General features: G+C 40.9%; 1 protein-coding gene across 1 annotated transcript; it reads right to left on the minus strand.

Annotated features, from left to right (window-relative positions):
- Positions 1 to 487: 487 nt before the first annotated feature.
- On the minus strand, positions 488 to 18,048 carry LOC131425730 (craniofacial development protein 2-like). The gene is made up of 3 exons (XM_058587837.1): positions 17,997 to 18,048; positions 714 to 1,475; positions 488 to 657 (listed from the first exon to the last, which is right to left on the minus strand). Exons 1-3 carry the CDS (start codon positions 18,046 to 18,048, stop codon positions 488 to 490), a joined length of 984 nt encoding a protein of 327 aa, XP_058443820.1.
- Positions 18,049 to 18,863: the final 815 nt, after the last annotated feature.

Below are 18,863 nucleotides of genomic sequence, written 5' to 3' on the forward strand. Positions count from 1 at the left end.
ATCCTCGATAATGATCCGACCGGTAGAAGAAGTAGAGGCGCGCAGCGGGCAAGATGTATCGATCAAATTGACGACGACCTGCGGACCCTTCGCAGCTACCGAGGCTGGCGGTGAACAGTCATGAACTGAGTTGAATGGAGATGCCTCCTGTATACAACAGAGACCCGCGTGATCTACGGCTGAAAGAGTAAGAGTAAGTACGTACACCTTTACTAAGATACCCTGTATCCAGTCGACCGGAAAAGTTGCGGTGTCCCAAATATTACGAAATAGATTGTACAACAGTTGAGCGGATGTCATGGAGTCATGGGGCTTTGTTCGATTTCATGCTTTGAATGGCCGTTTGTATCCCCAGCAATTGCGGAGCCTCGGTATTCACGCGTGTGATACGCCTGACCCTAGGCGGGTCATGCCGAGGTGATGGTGGCCTGGCTGGCACTTGGAAAAGTTGACGGGCCGAATATATGGCTCCTCGGGTTTTGGATCGCTAAATTGCGGTTTTGGCTCCTCTTCGCTCCTCTATTTTCGTCCAGGTCTCATCAGTGATCCATTGCTTTCTCTGGGTGCGCAGTTCACCCAGATTATTCTCGCTGGTGACGATGAAGGCATTCTTAATGGCAGTCCATTGGTCTTCCACGCTGCCACCCTCCGGAATGTCTGCAGCACGAGTCTGCAGTTCCACAGTGAAGGACCTTTTCACTGTGGTATCATACAGTCGGCGTGTGTTATACCGCCGTCCAACTCGCTCCTCTTGTCGACGAATACGCGCAGCACGCAGACGTATTTCGCCGATGATGAGGTGGTGGTCAGACGCGATATCGGCACTAGGTTTATTCCGCACATCAAGAAGGCTCCGTTTCCACTTTCGGCTGATGCAGATGTGGTCAATTTGATTTTCGGTAAAGCCACGTGCACAAGGTCCGGTCGATGGGGGAAGAGCGATTCCCCGATCACCATGTCGTTATTGCCACAGAATACTGCAAACAGCTCTCCGTTTTCGCTCATTTCTCCGAGACCATGGCGCCCCATAATACGCTCATAGTTCGAGTTATCGAATCCGTTCTTCGCGTTGAAGTCGCCCATACAGATCATGATGTCGCCCTTCGGAATTCTATCTACTGTGGCATTGAGTTGACTGTAGAAGTTCTTTTTGTCTTGCAGGTCGGTAGCATCGGTTGGGGCGTATGTTTGGATTATAGTGAGGTTTCGAACCCTTGTTCTGAACCTGGCAACGATTATCCTTTCACTTATAGGCTCCCACTTCATAAGCGCAGAGTGTGCCTGGGCGCTCAGTAGGAAGCCAACTCCACGGTGCCGGGGAGCGTGTTCGCCTCGTAGGCCAGAGTATAGCAGAATTTGTCCCGATGGTATTCTGTGTTCTCCAAAGTTCGGCCAACGGACTTCACTGAGTCTTAGGATCTCAAGTTTCATTCGACGCGCTTCGTTGGTAAGTTGTGCCAGTTTACCCTGCAGGGCTAGGGTTAAAACGTTCCATGTTCCTATTCGTTTCCGTTGTTTCACGCTAAATGTCGTTGCCGTTAAATCAGTCCGTAATCTTTCATTATCGGTTTCTCGAACAAAGTTTAAGTTTCGAGAACAGTAGGTTGTTGGCCCTAGGTTCCCTGTCCTCCGGGACGGGGCTGCCGTCTTAGGTATAGCTTCCGGGGAAAAGCATTTCTTATTCAGCCGCTGGATGCCAGGACAGACGCTGTTTGAGCCGCACCTCCTTGATGAACAGATGCTCGGTCACATCCTAGGCAGCAGTCACGTACCCAGAGGGGGGGTCCATGGGGCCCGGGCCCCTCCCGAAATCAAAAACAGATATATAAATATTCAGAAGGTCTCAGACAATAATGTAATACAATAACAGTTCCAGTGGAAAAGTTTTAAGTGTCTGTTAAAAACACCCGTAAAAGGCACACCGAGAATTAGCTACATAAGCAATCTTCAGTAACATTATTTTTCTTATCTTTGGGCCCCTCCCGAAACGAAATTCTGGGTACGGGCCTGCTAGGCAGGCCCCGTAGGTCGCACCCCCTCACTCTAGCTGATGTCAGAAGGACAACAGTGTCCAGGCTACACTACCAGTTAAGCACGAAACCCTTAACTGGCGGTCAATTGTCATCGGAAGACCCCTGGAAGCGTGAGAATTGGAGCTTGTGAGGACCAGAGCTATGTTGGACGCCCCTTCCAGATGTCAACTCACCATTTCGTAGCCAAATATCAAATGAAGTCAAACAGAAAAAAGAAGGAAGAGCGATTCTGCAAAACGGCACGTGGCGAGAGAATGACGCAATTTCGCCTGCAAAATTTTGAGAGTTGTCTTACTCTTGCCAGGATTCTGCCAGCTGTCAGAATTTCTCACAAGCGGGTGTGTGTATAACAGAGCTATCAAACTACTCACTTGTATAGAGCGCCACCATATTAGTCCTCGGAAGTACAAATTAACACATAACACAAGCAATCAGTTTTGATAGCCGGCTAGCCAGAGCAATAAACACACGAAAAAAAAGTTAGGAAATTTTCCTATCAAAATTCCCCTTCCCACGTGAATTCACACGTACAAAGGCAGTGGATTTCTTTGCGGTTTAATACATATTAATGATTGATGGGACGCTAAACATATGTCGCACTGATTATTACTACCATTAAGGTGGAATTATTACAAGTGTGATTCACCCTCCTCTTCATACCGAGAGTAAACTAACAAAATTCGTGTTCAAAAGTGTATAATTTTCAGTCTAACACATAAGACTAGGAAAACGGATCTTAACGATTTTAATAACATAACAATACGTGATTGAAATTATAGGTACAGATACGTACTACTTTTTTATAACTATATTTTCTCGGTACACTATTTGTATCTCGGAAGCGTGATCGTGAGGTATCCTGAGTTATGAGATAGCTATAATGAGTTTGAGTATGATTGGGTTAGCGTGTAGGCTGTGTGATCGAGTGCTGAGTGATGGGAGAGGGAGTAGCAAGTGGAGGCCTAACCGTAAAAGAAATCTTGCATTATAATTCTTATTTCATAGCTTTCTTTCGTTTAATTTATTTTTTAATGAAAGCAAAGAAAATGCAATTATTATACCACTTGTTATTATTTTATTTTTAGTGCAAAATAAACCCAAATAACTTTTCATCAATTCAACTAGAGATGTCATTTCAAATTTTCTGCACAGATTTAAAAAATGACAGATTTTTACATATTTCAAATCGATCACAGACTGGCAATGAGCCCTGAAAAGTCTTCAATTTGCTAGGGAAAATTGAGCGAGATTTTTTTTTGCTTATCAAAATGATTCCGATCAGCTGGGAAAAATCGTGCTCAGCCAAAAAACAGTCGGCTTGATCAAAGATTTTTGAGAAAATGACCTAGCATCCTTGCGTCCAGCTTTGAAATGGGCCGCAGTTTTAGTTAAAATTATCTTCTCGATAGAAAATAACTGCTCAATTGTCAAATTTTTACTAAACGTTAAAATAATTAGAGGGATTGATCACAGTCTTAGGGTAACTAGTCAGCGGCTTTAGGGAAACTAATGTTAGTCATTATTCAGTCTTTTGAAGTGTATTCTTAGAAGGGGATTTCTTGACTATCACGTAGGTGTTTCAGTTCATGGGTCCGTCATCCACTGTTTTGTTCTACTTACTGTGGTATCTTGCATCTAGGTTGGTAGATTGAAACGCCTACAAAGCAAAGCTTAAGCCAAAATACAAATATGAAAGCATATAATGCTTCGGAATCATGTTTCCAAGTAGCCTATTCTAGGATTATTACCAACAGACAGCGGGAAATTCCATCGAATTATGCCATAATCCTTTTCTTTATTGTCTAGTAGATGTTGTTATTATTAATATTGCTTATGTCTAGTCGAAAATCACCGGTTCGCATGATGCTGAGTTACCATAGTAGCAATTTATGTCGGCTTCTAGCCTCGGTCCGCTTTACTGCCATCGGTCAGGAATAATATGCGACACAAGTCATGCACACTTGAACCCATCTCCTGGAATCCGTTTGATTGTCTTACAGGTCACCAGACCGACAACGGACGACGGAGCCCGCGCTTAGTCTGCATTACCGTCGTAGTCCGGTGATTAAAAGTGAAACGGCCAGAGTGCAGTGGAGGAAAACTAACAAAGTAGCAGTCGCACCGAACGGGTGTTTGCTTAACAAGGGAACTGCTTGCCTCACATACGCTCTGCCAGGACTCGTCGAAACACGGTGTGCGCCCCCCAGGCTTGTGGCCTCGGGGGGGGGGGGGGGGGGGGGGGGGGGTTATCTGACGTGTTGTGTCTAATTACCATGACTTATTAGGTATTGACCCGTTGTTCGTTGTTGGATGGTTGTGGATGCCAAGACCCACCGTTCGGAATCGTACCGACATCGGTGGCCGCTGGTGGGTGAAGGTTCTGCAGCTGAACACTCACCGCTACCGGTTGGCGAACCAACCGAAGGAAAATCACTGAAATTTATACTTGTGTTGCCGTTATGCAGTCTGATTCCGCAGTACTATACTTCAGCCTGACGGTCGAAGTAATTAACATGAAGCAAAACACTTGCCGCCTGCAACCGGTTAATCGGCACTTTCGGAGTAGTTTCCGATTGCTGCAATCACACCGGGTCTGCATTCCGGGAGCCAAGTTTCAGCCAAATATGAGATGTTAAAACTCAGAATGAATCGAAAGTCTTACACAAAGAAATCATTCAAGTGAAAGGTTAGAATGGTTCGATTTAGCCCGGAAAATCCTAACTAGATCAAGAACCTGTGTAAATTGTTATAATACTGTGGTATTCTTCAAAATAATTTTCTTCGATTCTTGAAGCAATAACCGGAATCGCTTGGCCGTCTACTGAGAATGAACACCGATCGGAGCAGTTTTGATGTTGATTTAGAATATTTTTTTACGCTTTTTTGTTTCGCCCCTTTAAGTGATGGTATAAAGCAGAGGTGGAAATAAGCCCATTTTGCGCACGAAAATGTGAATCAAGATTTCCGAAAAACCGAGCACCGTGAATTGAAAAATTGGGTAACAAAACTAAAATTATGATTTTTTTTTTGATTGTGGGAACTGTTGAACACAGAGTAGCAGCAGACCTTATGTTATGCATACGCGCTCTTTTTATTGCCCTGAAACAAGTTTCTTCTCATTCTCAGAAGACAACCATGCGCAGGCAAAGAGCTTTAGCTGCTCTCACAAAAACTCGTATGTGCATTTATGTACCGCGGCAGGGGATCAGGGTCATGTCGCCGAAAGCCATTTCGCCGAAAGCCGTTTCACCGAAAGTCATTTCGCCGAAAGTCATTTCGCCGAAAGGGTCATTTCGCCGAATGTCATTTCGCCAAATGGGCCATTTCGCCGAAAGCCGTTTCGCCGAAAGCCATTTCGCCGAAAGGGTCATTTCGCCGATTCCTGGAATTGTCTTAAAATCGTAATGGGAATCGATTTAAAATAAAGACAGATTCAGAACGGAGCTCCCGAAGAAACTTTTTGACTACGGTGAAATGACCCTTCGGCGAAATGACCCTTTCGGTGAAATGACCCTTCGGCGAAATGACCCTTTCGGCGAAACGACTTTCGGCGAAATGACCTATTCGGCGAAACGACTTTCGGCGAAATGGCATTCGGCGAAACGACTTTCGGCGAAATGGCTTTCGGCGCAATGACCCGCTCCCCGCGGCAGGAATGAATGTACAACGCTTTGTACGTTCTCAGCGCATTTAGCCAAGAACGAAGTTCGAGTGCTTTAGTCACATGAGAATAAGCATCGCAACCTGTGCTAATTAACTCTCTTATAAGTCCCCGATCACAATATAACATTTATACAATTTTGTAAGAATAATAAACCCTACTTATTTTGGAAGTTCTGTTCTATGAGACTTGTTTAATTACTTTCCTTGGCGTACGGCACAATTGTTAATAATTAGGTTTGCAAAAGCGGAAAAAGTTCCTGTAACGATTCAATCATTCTAAAGCTTTTTTATCTACTTCTTGAAAATCCTGGTTGCGATCTTACTCAACACCACCTTGAATTTATTTAAAATTGTTTGCGTGCTCATACATAAAAACCATTTAAATATCATCTAGAAATAAATATAGTAATCACGTTAGTAATTTCATTTATATTAAACTACTTTTAAAGCCTGATAATCGGAGTAATTTTTTACATTTTTTTGAACATTGATTCCGAAAAATATTTAAAAAGACACATATCATCGAATTTCATTCGTCAAGATAAAAACATCTGATTTCTACACAATTAGATAAAAATGAAAGGTTCGTCATCATTGTTCAGTAATCAAAACTCTTGAAGGTTAAATAGGGGGTTGCAAGCGCAAATGTTCAGTTAATACAGCAAACGACTTTGAATGTTAGATAAAATACATAATATTCAATATGTGGAATGAATCCCGTAGCCAAGGAAAGCACGTAGGAAGTTTCCATGCAAAAATCAACACATTTGCTCTGAAAGTGCCGGCTAAGATTTTTTCCGGTTATCCCATTCAAAGTTTTTTGCCCGGTTTTTACACTAAGAATGACTTTAAACGATTTCTGCTCTGGACAGTTCAAGTCCGGTTTTGACATACATAGACTATTCATTCGGTTTTCGTATTCAAAACTACTTAAAGGGGGTTTCAACGATAAGTTGCACTTATCAGCCGTTCATATAACGCTCAATCACTTTTTGAAATCTGCTATGTTTCAAACAGTATCACACATAGAGATTTTTGGATAAAAAGCTTTGGAAATTAATGTTTCATTCATGTCAATTCATGCTACCTTGAATTAGGCCGAAGAAAACTCTAAAATTATAGTGGTCTATAACTCCAAAATGGAACAGGTATCGATCGATTTTCACTATTTGTCGGATTCAAAAGAAAGTTATTATGAATAGAATTTCATTTAGATCCAACTTCCGATACTGCAATTCCAGAAATATGACCTTATGGTTGTTAACCTCTCCGGATCAGAAAAACTCCACCAAAAAAAAAACTGGCATATAAATGAACACAAAAAGGTTATAAATCTTCAAAACTGCTCTTACACATTCATTTCAAATTACCTTCTATGTCTATATGTAGAAGATTCTGCAGTTGAATTCTTGAATTTTAGTGAAACTGTTAACTTCGAAGACACTCTTGAATCAGGGCTGGAAAAATCAAGATCAAAATATCATCAATTCGTAATCACTAGGGAAGATGATCGCTTGTGATCTTTTTCAATAAAGATCACTAATGATCTGATCAGTTTATCATTTATCTTTGAATCACTTCTATCAAAATCAATATTGACCTTCCATCACACAAAATCTGTTGTGATTTTGAGCTACTATTAACACTGATTCCTGTAAGATCAAATCACTGGACGATTCGATCAGCTTCGAGTATTGTGGAAAAAAAACACTTATGAGCAAGATCAGACATGGATGCCGATTGATTTACGTCTAAAATCTTGAGGGGTGTGAAAATTAGTGACAACAGTAATCCTACAGGAATTTTAACTATCATATGGATAACGCGTGTCAATGAGTTTTTTAAAATCGTGGAAAATTAGTAATTTTGTAGCTTTGGGAAGTTTAGTGATGGGTGATAAGGTATATTAAATGAGCATGTATATCAATGATTTTGGTCAACTTATATGCATGAGGGCGCTCAAATTGGGGAAAATTGTCAGTTTGTAACATTCAGGAATGCTCCTTTAATAATCCTTATCACTAGAGTTCGGAAAAATACCGGTTTATTGCGGTACGATTACGAAGTTTCAACATATGTTCTCGTTTGATACAAACCGTGTTTGATTTCGCCAGCTGTTGTTTAATTCGTAATGAAATGAATACTAGACGAAGGGAAGTGAATACAAGATGTAGGTTTTATGGAAATAATCAGTTGGGATCGTAATCACATTTATAAATTAGTAAAATTAGTAAATAATATACAACACCAAATAGTGATTATAGCGTTAAAAGACTTTATTTTACCTATAGCTGGTTGATACTGATGCTCATGCACTTTTTAGATTAAACCCAATAAAACGCTGTTTGACATGAATTTGATTTATAGAAGTAACAGGAGTGCAGCGTTTGAATTAGCGTAGCTAAATCCTGCACTCCAGTTACTTCTGTGTAGGATATTCAAGCTAAATAGGACAATATTAATCAGTCGCATGGCACGCTTTTTGATTGAATTTTTCTTATCATTATAATTATTATTCATTGCAGCATGTATGTTAACACTATTAGCTGTTTTTACCTTATGATAAAAAATGAACCGGAATTTTATTTAAAAACGCAAAATTTCAATTTTTAATAAATTTCTTTATTATCGCCTTCAAAGTACTCTCCTCCTGCGGCAATACATGCATGCCAACGCTTGATCCAATTTTCCATACAAGTTTTATAGGCCACCGAAGGTATGGCCTTTAGTTCACGCAGCGAATTCTCTTTTATGGTCTCTATGGTCTCAAAACGCGTTCCCCGCAATGGCAATTTGAGTCTGGGGAAGAAGAAAAAGTCACACGGGGCCATATCTGGAGAGTACGGTGCTTGGTTGATGATATTGGTTGAGTTTTTGGCAAAAAACTGGGACACAACCAACGCTGTGTCAGCTTTGAAATTCAACTTTTTCGGCACCAGCCGAGAAGCGACGCGTTTCAAACCCAAAACGTCAGTTAAAATGTGTTCGGCTGATCCATAAGAGATTCCCAACAACACAGCAATCTCTCTAATCGGTACAGAACGATTTTGCAACACGATTTGCTTCGGCGATTCAATGTTTTCTTCAGTAACAGATGTTGTTGGGCGGCCAGGGATCTCATCATGATCCAAGCTTGTACGACCACCCAAGCGTTTATACCACTCGTATGCCTGTGTTTTTCCTAGACACGATTCACCAAAGGCCTTTTCTAACATTTTCAACGTTTCGGAATACTTAAATCCATTTGCAACACAAAATTTGATGCACGCACGTTGTTCTAACTTTTCATCCATTATAAAAATCGCCACACGAAAAATTTTCAACTTCTTTGTATAGACGCCAAACAAAAACTAATCGTACGATATGGGTCAAAAGTTTGACAGAATATGTATAAAAGTGTTGCCAACGTTGAGAGAATAAAAGTTTACCGATTGGACAAGCGCGGGATTGGACAAGCGCGGGAATTTCCGGTTCTTTTTTGATCATAAGGTATGATATTACTCCACCACGACGGTATTACCGAATAAATTTCAAATACTTCACGAAGCATAGAATTTCGATGCGACGGGCGAAATAAGATCACCTTACGAGCATAAAATTATTGATATCGATTAATCCATATCCGAGAAAATTGAGCGGTAATCAGTTTTGACGTTCACGTCACTTATCCCATCATAGCACCGTAACAGACAGTGACATCCATTTGAACTTTAATGAACACAGAGTAGCATTAAAACGATCCTAGCTTTGTTGAAATGTTGTTGTGATACTAATAACGATGAAGACATTTTTAAATTCTAAGTAAAACCAAAATTTATATTATCAAAAATCATTCGTTTCAAAATTTCTTGTAATTTCTACAAAAAATATGTGATATGACAAGATAATACTGACTATTTTTATTTACTGTGAATCAAAAAACTTGCTTATTTCCACCCCTGATATAAAGAATGTAGCCGGGTTTTCAACTGCCCCCAAACAGAAAAAAATTGATATACGCTGTTTATATTGGAGATGATTTTTCCAAAATTTTAACCCTTTAACTGCCATATTGGTGGAGTTAGAGTGGTTCTTCTGATTTTCATTTTACTTAAATTTCTCAAAAACCTCTATAGCACAAAAATTGTAAAAAATAGGAATATTTTGGAAATTATGGGAAACCTTTCTGATTTTTTCAGAATTTTTCAAAATGTATTCCATGTGAAAAAAACAATGTTGGTATCATGTGAAATTACAATGTTGGTACCACTCTAGATTTTACATAGAAAATAAATCATGCATGAATACATAACGCTGTATTTTTTCAGATGTGTGAATGTGAATGGGTATAATATCAGACTTTAAAATAATGAACCATACGGAAAATCATGCGTCTCCATCAAATTGTCATCATCCGATGGAGACGCGTGGTATTTAGTTCTAAAATCATATATCACATGCCCCTAGAACTTAATACCATGTGTTTCCATCTACAACTTGAGCTCAGGGCTTGAGTATTGACGTAATTAATAATGATAAAAGAATTTTATTCCTTATGTTATTTACACACGCCCGCACGTCTGGGTCGATTTACGTCGGGAATGCATTAGTGAACATGTGTGCCAGCGGACAATTGCAATTCGTTTCTAACTTCACATCGTCGATTTTCTATACAAACAACATGTTCTTTTGAACCTAATATTTTCAGTTTTTTGCTATTTCCTGAAGAGGACCCCTTTATTAAACAGTTTCGGAAAATCGTATAGTATTATTGCTTTAATCGAAATATGTATAAACTAAGAAAAAATGAGAAACTGAGCTATGTATAAAAATTGAATTTCAAACGCTTTCGCAAATATAGTTAATCGAATTTACTTGCACTTAATGGTCTTTTTTCTGGTATTTTGTGGAGTACTTTTCTCACGTATCAGCTCGAGCCCGTTTATTTTGTATCTAGAAGTCGTCTCCATACAGCTCAGACTATAACCACTCTTTGCCTCCATTTGATCGATCCACCTTGCTCGCTATGCTTCTCTTTTTCTTGAGTCTGCCGAATCCCATTTAAGAACCATTTTCAAATGTTTGCCGTACGCTATCCTGATGATATTCCCAGCCGATTGTAGCTGTCCAATTTCAGCTGTACGTATGATACGTGGATCTCCAAGCAGCTGTTGAAAACCGTGGTTTATACGCCGTTGATTAATTTCTTATGGTGACTACTACTTTTCACTTTTCTTGTATCCTTATCCGCGGTCATAAATGAATGGATACACGAATTCATGAACCACCACGATATCGTCGCCACTCACCATTATTCGAGTGGGAAGGTGTTATATTTTAAAGCCTTTCCCTCTCATACATTTTGTTTCCACGGATTTACTGTCAGTCCGACCTCAGTTTGATTAATCCGTCTTTATGAGCTTAATCCGTTTGTTGAAACTGATAGTTTTTTAGATTTCCATTGAAACTGATAGTTTTTTAGATTTCGCTTGGTTTTGAATTTTCCCTGATTTTGCGCTTGGTATCTAGGAATACTTTTTTCTGCAAAAGAACTATAATTTAATTGTCCTTTAGAATTTTTACTAAATAAAGTTATTATTTGATTTGAATACAATAAATGTAAAATGACTTATCAGTTCATAAATAAAAACTTTGAACCGTATATTAAAACCAAAAATATTTGTCAATCCATCAGTTCTGATTCATGTTTCTCTCACTGGTCCTTTCTTATGAAAATTCTTTCTTAATCCCTGAACTCAAGTTTTAGATGGAAACGCATGGTATTTAGTTCTAAGAACATGTGATATATGATTTTAGAACTAAATACCACGCGTCTCCATCGGATGATAACAATTTGATGGAGACACATGGTTTTCCGTATGATTTATTTTTTTAAAGTCTGATATTATACAGTCCACATTTTTTTAAATTCTGAAAAAATACAGCGTAATGTACTCATAAATGGTTTATTTTTTATGCAAAATCTAGATTTTGGTACCAAAATTGTAAGTGCGATTAAAAAAAAAGAAAATTTAGAAAAAAATTTTTCACATTGTTCTGAAAAAAATTAGAAAGGTTTCCCATAATTCCTAAAATATTCCTGATTTTTTACCATTTTTTTGCTAAAGAGGTTCTCGAATAATTTAAATAAAATGAAAATCAGAAGAACCACCCTAAACCCTTTCAAACAGCGTATGTTAATTTTTTTTCTGTTTGGGGGCAGTTTTTATATGCAAACCCGGCTACACGCTTTTGCACAAACTTCACCCTATTACTCCAACACCGGAAGTCGGATCCATATAAAATTCAGAAATTCCCAATGGGAGCACAGGACCTTTCATTTGAATATAACTTTGTGAAAATCGGTCATACCGGTCGCTGAGAAAAGTGAGTGAGATCCGTTTGGGAAAATATGACCACTATTTCCGGTGCCTCCGAAATCGGAAAACGGGAACCAGTTTTTTTGGGCCGTCTACTGATAATGACTATCGAATACAGTAGTTTTGAGGCCAGTTTAGAAAATTTTTCAAGTGTTCGTTTCGCCCATTTAAGTAATGGTATAAAATTTTTAACTCACCTAACTCTATAATTCCGAAACCGGAAGTCAGTTCAAAATGAAATTCAATTTTGTATATAATCATAAGACTTTTAATTTAAATCTAAGTTTGTAAAAGTTGAAAAATAAGTACACATATTTTCATGTATTTCGCACACACCCCATAACTCCGGAACCGCAAGTCCTAGCCAAACAAAATTCAAAATAATTGTATGGGATCAAATTCAAAATAATTGTATGGGATCATGATACCTTTCATTTGAATCTAAGGTACAGGCTATGGGACCAAGCGACTTTTCATTCGAATCTAAGATTATGAAAACCGGTTCAGTCGGTCCTAAGAAATTGGAGTGATTTTCGGGTTTGAAGTACAAGGTATTTGGTCATCAGCTAACCAAATCTGTCCAAAATTATACGGCTCTTTGAATGTATTTGATTGAATTTTCCGTGTCATGTATAAAAGCACATCCTGGAAAATAAAAATTGTATACCTATTAGTCTGTAAATCCGGAACCGGAAGTCGTATCCGGATGAAATTTGGTAGGAGCATATGGGATTGTAAGACGTTTTGTTTTTAGTTCATTTTGCACATTTTACCCCCGTAACTCCCGAACCGGAAATCGGATCCAGATGAAAGTCAATAGCAACCAAGGCCTTTAATTGAAATTTTAGTTGAAGAAAGTCGGTTGAGCGGTCTCTGAGAGAATTGAGTGCATTTTTTATTCATTCATTCTGCACATTTTATACCGTTACTCCCGAACCGGGAGGCCGTTTCGGAAAAAAATCAATACTACCTTATGGTACCAAGAGACCTTTCATTTGAAACTAAGTTTATGAAAATCGGTCCAGCCATCTCTGAGAAAATCGAGTGCACATTTCTGTTACATACGTGATCATAAGAAGGGTTCAAATAATGTACTATAGATGGCGCCAGATAAAATTAGTTTTACATTACATGCCAGTATTAGGCTATTAGACTGTGGAACAACGGCAGTAACCGAATCGACAACTCTAGCCATAGGCAGAGAACTTGTTGCATCTTATTCCAACAAACCACAACCTTTTCGTTTGAATTCAGTGCACGAAATCAAAGATACTTTGTTTTTTCCGTCGTTCAATGAGTTTTCTTAAAGATCAGTTATTATAACGTTTCGTTTTCATTTGGATCTACTTCTTACCATTTAATAGAAAAGATTGAATTTTAAACAAAAGTTCATGTTGTTATAATTTTTGATAGGTATATGACAATGGCTGATATTACCATATCATATACCGAACAAGCCTCGTCCTCTTTGAAAAGGCTTCTATTATTTAAATAATCCAAAGGAACAAGTCATACATTGAATACTGTGAACAGCTTGTTCTATGTAGCAAAATTTTCCCCTTCAGACAATTTCATAATAGAATCAGTTATCGAATAGCGAAAAAACACGCCGAGCAAGACTCGTCACCTCATAGATTTCTATTGGTTTTTGCAGTGCAGAAGAAAAGGACAATAAATTATGCACACTCAATGAACAGTCCCGGAACGTTATCCATTGTGCGTCATAGGTCACCTGGCGTCATAGGACACAGACACCCCTAGTATGTAATTTAGGTACAGTGTTTGATCGTTCGTTTACTTTTCTTGTCGTGAAATATGCGGAAAAGTTGTAAAATCACTTCAGTCAGAGCATAAATGTTTATGAGGAAACCTATTTTTATTTTAAATAAAAGGTGATTAATTTTTTTCCGTCGATAAACAGTTTGCTCAACTTTTTTAAAGTTTTGGTTGAAATATAATCATTTGAATCGAACAAATATGGGTTTTGTGCAAAACACCACTCTCATACAGAACAACTGGATCAAACCCATTCGGGAAATCGCCGAGCACTGAAGAAAAAAACCGTATGAGTAGTAAAATTAACATTCTACAACTGAACATCGGTAAATTTGATAATCAATCAGATCTAACTGTAACACTTGATAAAAAACTATGGTCTGACAAGCTATTTGTAGCTGTGGTAAGATTTTTCAACCTTCTATCACGACAGTTTCAATAAACAAAGAATAATATACCAATAAATGTTTACATCGACAATTCAAAGCCACAAGGATCCTATTGTCTTCTTGTCAGATCTTGCGTTTTGCCGTTACGCAAAATAAACGGTACAAAATAACTAAAATTAATGCGCTAACAGTTTTTCGAAGATGGTTGAACCGACTTTACAAATCAAATTCAATACAACCTCGACACAATCCTGAATTGTATCAAGATTCGACTCCCTGTACCGGAGCTATAGGGTTGTAAGTGCGAAAAATTAAATTTTAGAAGTATTTTTAAACCAAAAGGATTATGTAACGGATTTTTAAAAACTTAAACAGACTCTCATAGTAACAATCCGACTAAAGGTTTCTTAGGGAGATAAATGAACTGTCAGATTTTGGAGCCAAACGGACATGACGTCATTTCGCGCATTCATGCAAAAAAGAATTGTTATTTGTTTTAGAAAAACCTTTTTTAGTCTACCTGGTATACTGTTTTGTAAACAGTTAGGTCAAGCTTACTTACCTTACCTAACAGCTATAGTCCTGGGACGTCCTTTGCTGTATCAAGCATACGTCTCCATAGAACTCGGTCCATGGCTGCTCATTGCCAGCCACTCAAGGCACCGATGCTTTTGAGATCAATCCACCTTGCTCTCTGCGCTTCTCTTCTTCTTGTACCAGTCGGATTAGGTCCAAGAACCATTTTCACTGGGCTGTCGTCCGACATCCTTATGACATGCCCAGCCCATCGTGGACGTCCGATTTCAGCTGTCCGTACGATGGGTGGTTCCGCCTTCCATCTGCACTCCGCCATAGATGATCCTCAGTACCTTTCTTTCGAAAACACTGAGGGCGCGTTGGTCCTCTGCCAACATAGTCCAGGTCTCGTGGCCATAGAGAACAACCGGTCTAATGAGCGTTTTGTAGATGGTCAATTTCGGGCGGTGGCGTACTTTTCTTGGTCGAATGGTTTTTTTGTGTCTAAAGTACGCACGATTCCCTGCCAAAATACGTCTCTCAATTTCTCTGCTGGTGTCATTATCGGCGGTCACCAGTGAGCCCAAATACACGAACTCGTCAACCACCTCGATTCTGTCAATATTCGTGGTGGGAGGCGTAAAGTTTCTTCTCTAGAGCCTCTTCCTTCCATGTGTTTTGTTTTTGACGCATTTATGGCCAGTCCGATACGCCTAGCTTCAGCTTTCCGTCGTCTTCTCAAGGTTACGTGTCACAATATCAATATCGTCAGCGAAGCCAAAAAGTTGTACGGACTTTCGGAAGATCGTGCCACTCGTGTCGATCCTCGCTCTTCGAATCACACCTTCCAGGGCAATACTGAACAAGATACAAGAAAGTCCATCACCTCTCCAAGATCCGAAGGGACTCGAGAGCGTCCCAGGTACTCGGACGTAGAACATCACACTATCCATCGTTGCTTTGACCAATCGCGTCAGTTTATCCGGGAAACCGTATTCGTGCATTATCTGCCATAGCTGTTCTCGATCGATTGTGTCGTATGCCGCTTTGAAGTCAATGAATAGGTGATGCGTGGGTACGTTGTATTCACGACACTTCTGGAGTACTTGTCTTATCGCGAACATGTGATCCGTAGTGGCGCGGGCTCCAGTAAATCCCGCTTGGTACGGCCCTACGAATTCCTTAACTATTGGTGATAGACGACGGCAAAGGATTTGGGAGAGTAGCTTGAAGGCGGCGTTCAGCAATGTGATTGCGCGGTAATTGCAACAATCCAGCTTATCGCCCTTTTTGTAGACGGGACTCCATTCCTGCGGTAGAATCTTCTTCCAAATCTTAGAAATCATCCAGTGCAGCGCTCTAGCCAGTGCCTCTCCTCCATGTTTGAGCAGCTCGCCTGGTAACTGGTCATTGCCTGCGGCTTTGTCGTTCCTCAGCTTGCCGATCTCCTCACTTATCTCCGACAGATCAGGTGCTGGGAATCTTTCGTCGGTTGAGCGTGCACCCAGCGTGCCGTGCTTCGCCATTCAGATGCTTGCCATAGTACTGTTTCCTCCTGTCGATCATCCCACTTGGTCTTCCTGGTGGCGCTTTTTCCGGCTGAAAACCGATTTTTGTCTGTTCCGCGCCAGTCTGTATCGTTCCTCGTTGCGGTATTGCAGCATCCTCGCCCTTGCTGCATTCTTTTCTTCGACCAACTGCTGACATTCGCCGTCAAACCAGTCATTTATTCGATTCGATAACCTCGTACCTAGTACGGTTGCACCAGTGCTACTCACAGCGGAACTTATGTTCCTCCAACCGTCTTCAAGAGTCGCCGCGCCAAGCTGCTCTTCCGTTGGTAGCACTAGCTCCAGTTGTTGCGCGTATTCCTTTGCAGTACGAACGCTACGTAGCTGCTCGAGATTGAGTCCCGGCGTTCCTGTGCCACGAGTGCGAGTAGTTTTCGAGCGCCGCGACACAAACCGCGACAAGGTAGTGATCAGGATCAATGTTGGCACTGCGGTAGGTGCGGACATTGATGACGTCGGAGAAGAATCGACCGTCGATGAGAACGTGGTCGATTTGATTTTCCGTATGTTGATCAGGTGATCTCCAGGCGGCTTAGTGGATATTTTTGCGGGGGGAGAAGGTACTTCGAACTACCATTCCTCGGGAGGCGGCAAAGTGCACGCATCGATGGCCGTTGTCGTTTGTTACCGCGTGCAGGCTCTCCAGCCCGATCACGGGCCTGTACATTGCCTCCCGGCCTACCTCGCCGATGACGAGTTTTACATCCCGCCGTGGACAGCTGTCGTAGGTTCGTTTCAGCTGCGCGTAAAATGCTTCCTTCTCGTCATCGGGTCTCGTCTCGTGAGGGTAGTGCACATTGATGATGCTGTAATTGAAGAAGCGGCCTTTGATCTTCAATACGAACATCCTATCACTAATTGGCTGCCACCCAATCACGCACTGGTGCATCTTTCCCAGCACTACAAATCCCGTTCCTAGAACGCTGGTTGTGCCACAGCTCTGGTAGAAGGTAGCCGCTCGATGCCCACTTTTCCACACCTTCTGTCCCGTCCAACAAAGTTCCTGCAGTGCTATGACATCGAAGCCGCGGATTTGAAGCTCATCATGCAGCATTCGGTCGTATCCTGGGAAGCCAAGCGATTTGCAGTTCCATGTGCCAAGCTTCCAATCGTAGTCCTTAGTTCGTCGCGTAGGTCTTTGCCGATTATTCCGAGTCGTATTTCTATCTTGGTCGTACGAAACATGTGTTTTCCGGGCGGCTTGTTAGGCCTGCACCAACCTCCTGTCTCGCCGGAGGGCCATCGTGTCAGCACTGTTTAGAGTCCCACACTGATATAAGGACGGTAATCAGCCGCTCCTAACATGGAGAACAGACGCTGTTTTGAGCCGCCCCAACATGGGGAATAGACGCTTGGGTAGGCTTGCTCTCTGTAAAGAGGAAGCAAGCCCCTCCTTCCTGTCAGCATACGACCAAGGTCCCACCGGTGTTGGTTACTCGATCTTTCCTATGATTGCTCGTACCCCAGCCGGCACCGTGGGGAGGTAGGGATAGGAGTTACTGGACAAGAGGCTAAGCACCACATTGGGGCCTGAATTGCGCATTGTCCAGTCGTTTACCAAAATATTTCAATGAGCCTATTTGAATAATGAGGGAATGGTATTATCACACCACTAGGAGCATTAAGTAAAGGGTAAAGTTTTTTTCTATAAATAAAAGCGAAAACAGTTTACGAAAAATAGAATCACACCTGCACTGTTAAGTGGATTGGCATTATTATTCGCACGATAGGAGCACGTCATCGTTCTACTTGGGTATCTTGGGCCAACCAACAGGTGTTACGTCTTAGTGTTTCTCAGACATCGGCAATTTTCGGACGTATAGAATTCGCCTTCGGAAATGGCCAAGTATTTCAATCGTGCCAAACTCGCAATACTGTCGCTAGATGATGAGCAAAATTTTTTCCTCCCCATGAAACTAACCTTGGCAGTTTCAGGTAAGCTGATTTTTTTCTCCAATCCTGAGCATATACGTATTTTCCTTTCTTTAAGGAATCCGATTCCACGTGGAAAACCCGCTGCATACGCGCTTTTACTTCGTGTTTCGAATTATTGTCGCCCTAGGATTTATCTATAAGGTGGATAACATGTTCGTTAGTCTGTTGCAAGGTGATGAACATCGATTTATGGCAATGGCATGTGCGTTTCAGTGGGGACTAATGCATTGTCGTTCGGGATTGATTCAATGCTATCAGGACCAGCTGGACGATGTACGAGAATATCTTGCGGACTGTCTCGATCGTCATCGAACCGCTGGAAGGAACCAATCTTACCGACTGATTCGACGGTTTGCTGTGATCATGCAAGCGACTCATGCAGTCAACACAATCGTGATGTTTGCGAGTGGGGCTTTCAAAGAGCCGGTGCTTACTTTCCCGGATAGATTGGCTCACATCAACAAATTGATAACGGTGTTCGCATTTACCACAAACCATCTTTGCAACTCGATAATGCCTACCGTACTATTGGCACTCATAACTATTATAAATACTTACCTGATTGGGTTTCGCACTGAAATGGAGAACATTAGCGCAGAACTAGGAGACACATTCGTTCGT

Source organism: Malaya genurostris, chromosome 1 (assembly GCF_030247185.1).
Source record: "Malaya genurostris strain Urasoe2022 chromosome 1, Malgen_1.1, whole genome shotgun sequence".
Taxonomy (NCBI): Eukaryota; Metazoa; Arthropoda; class Insecta; order Diptera; family Culicidae; genus Malaya; species Malaya genurostris.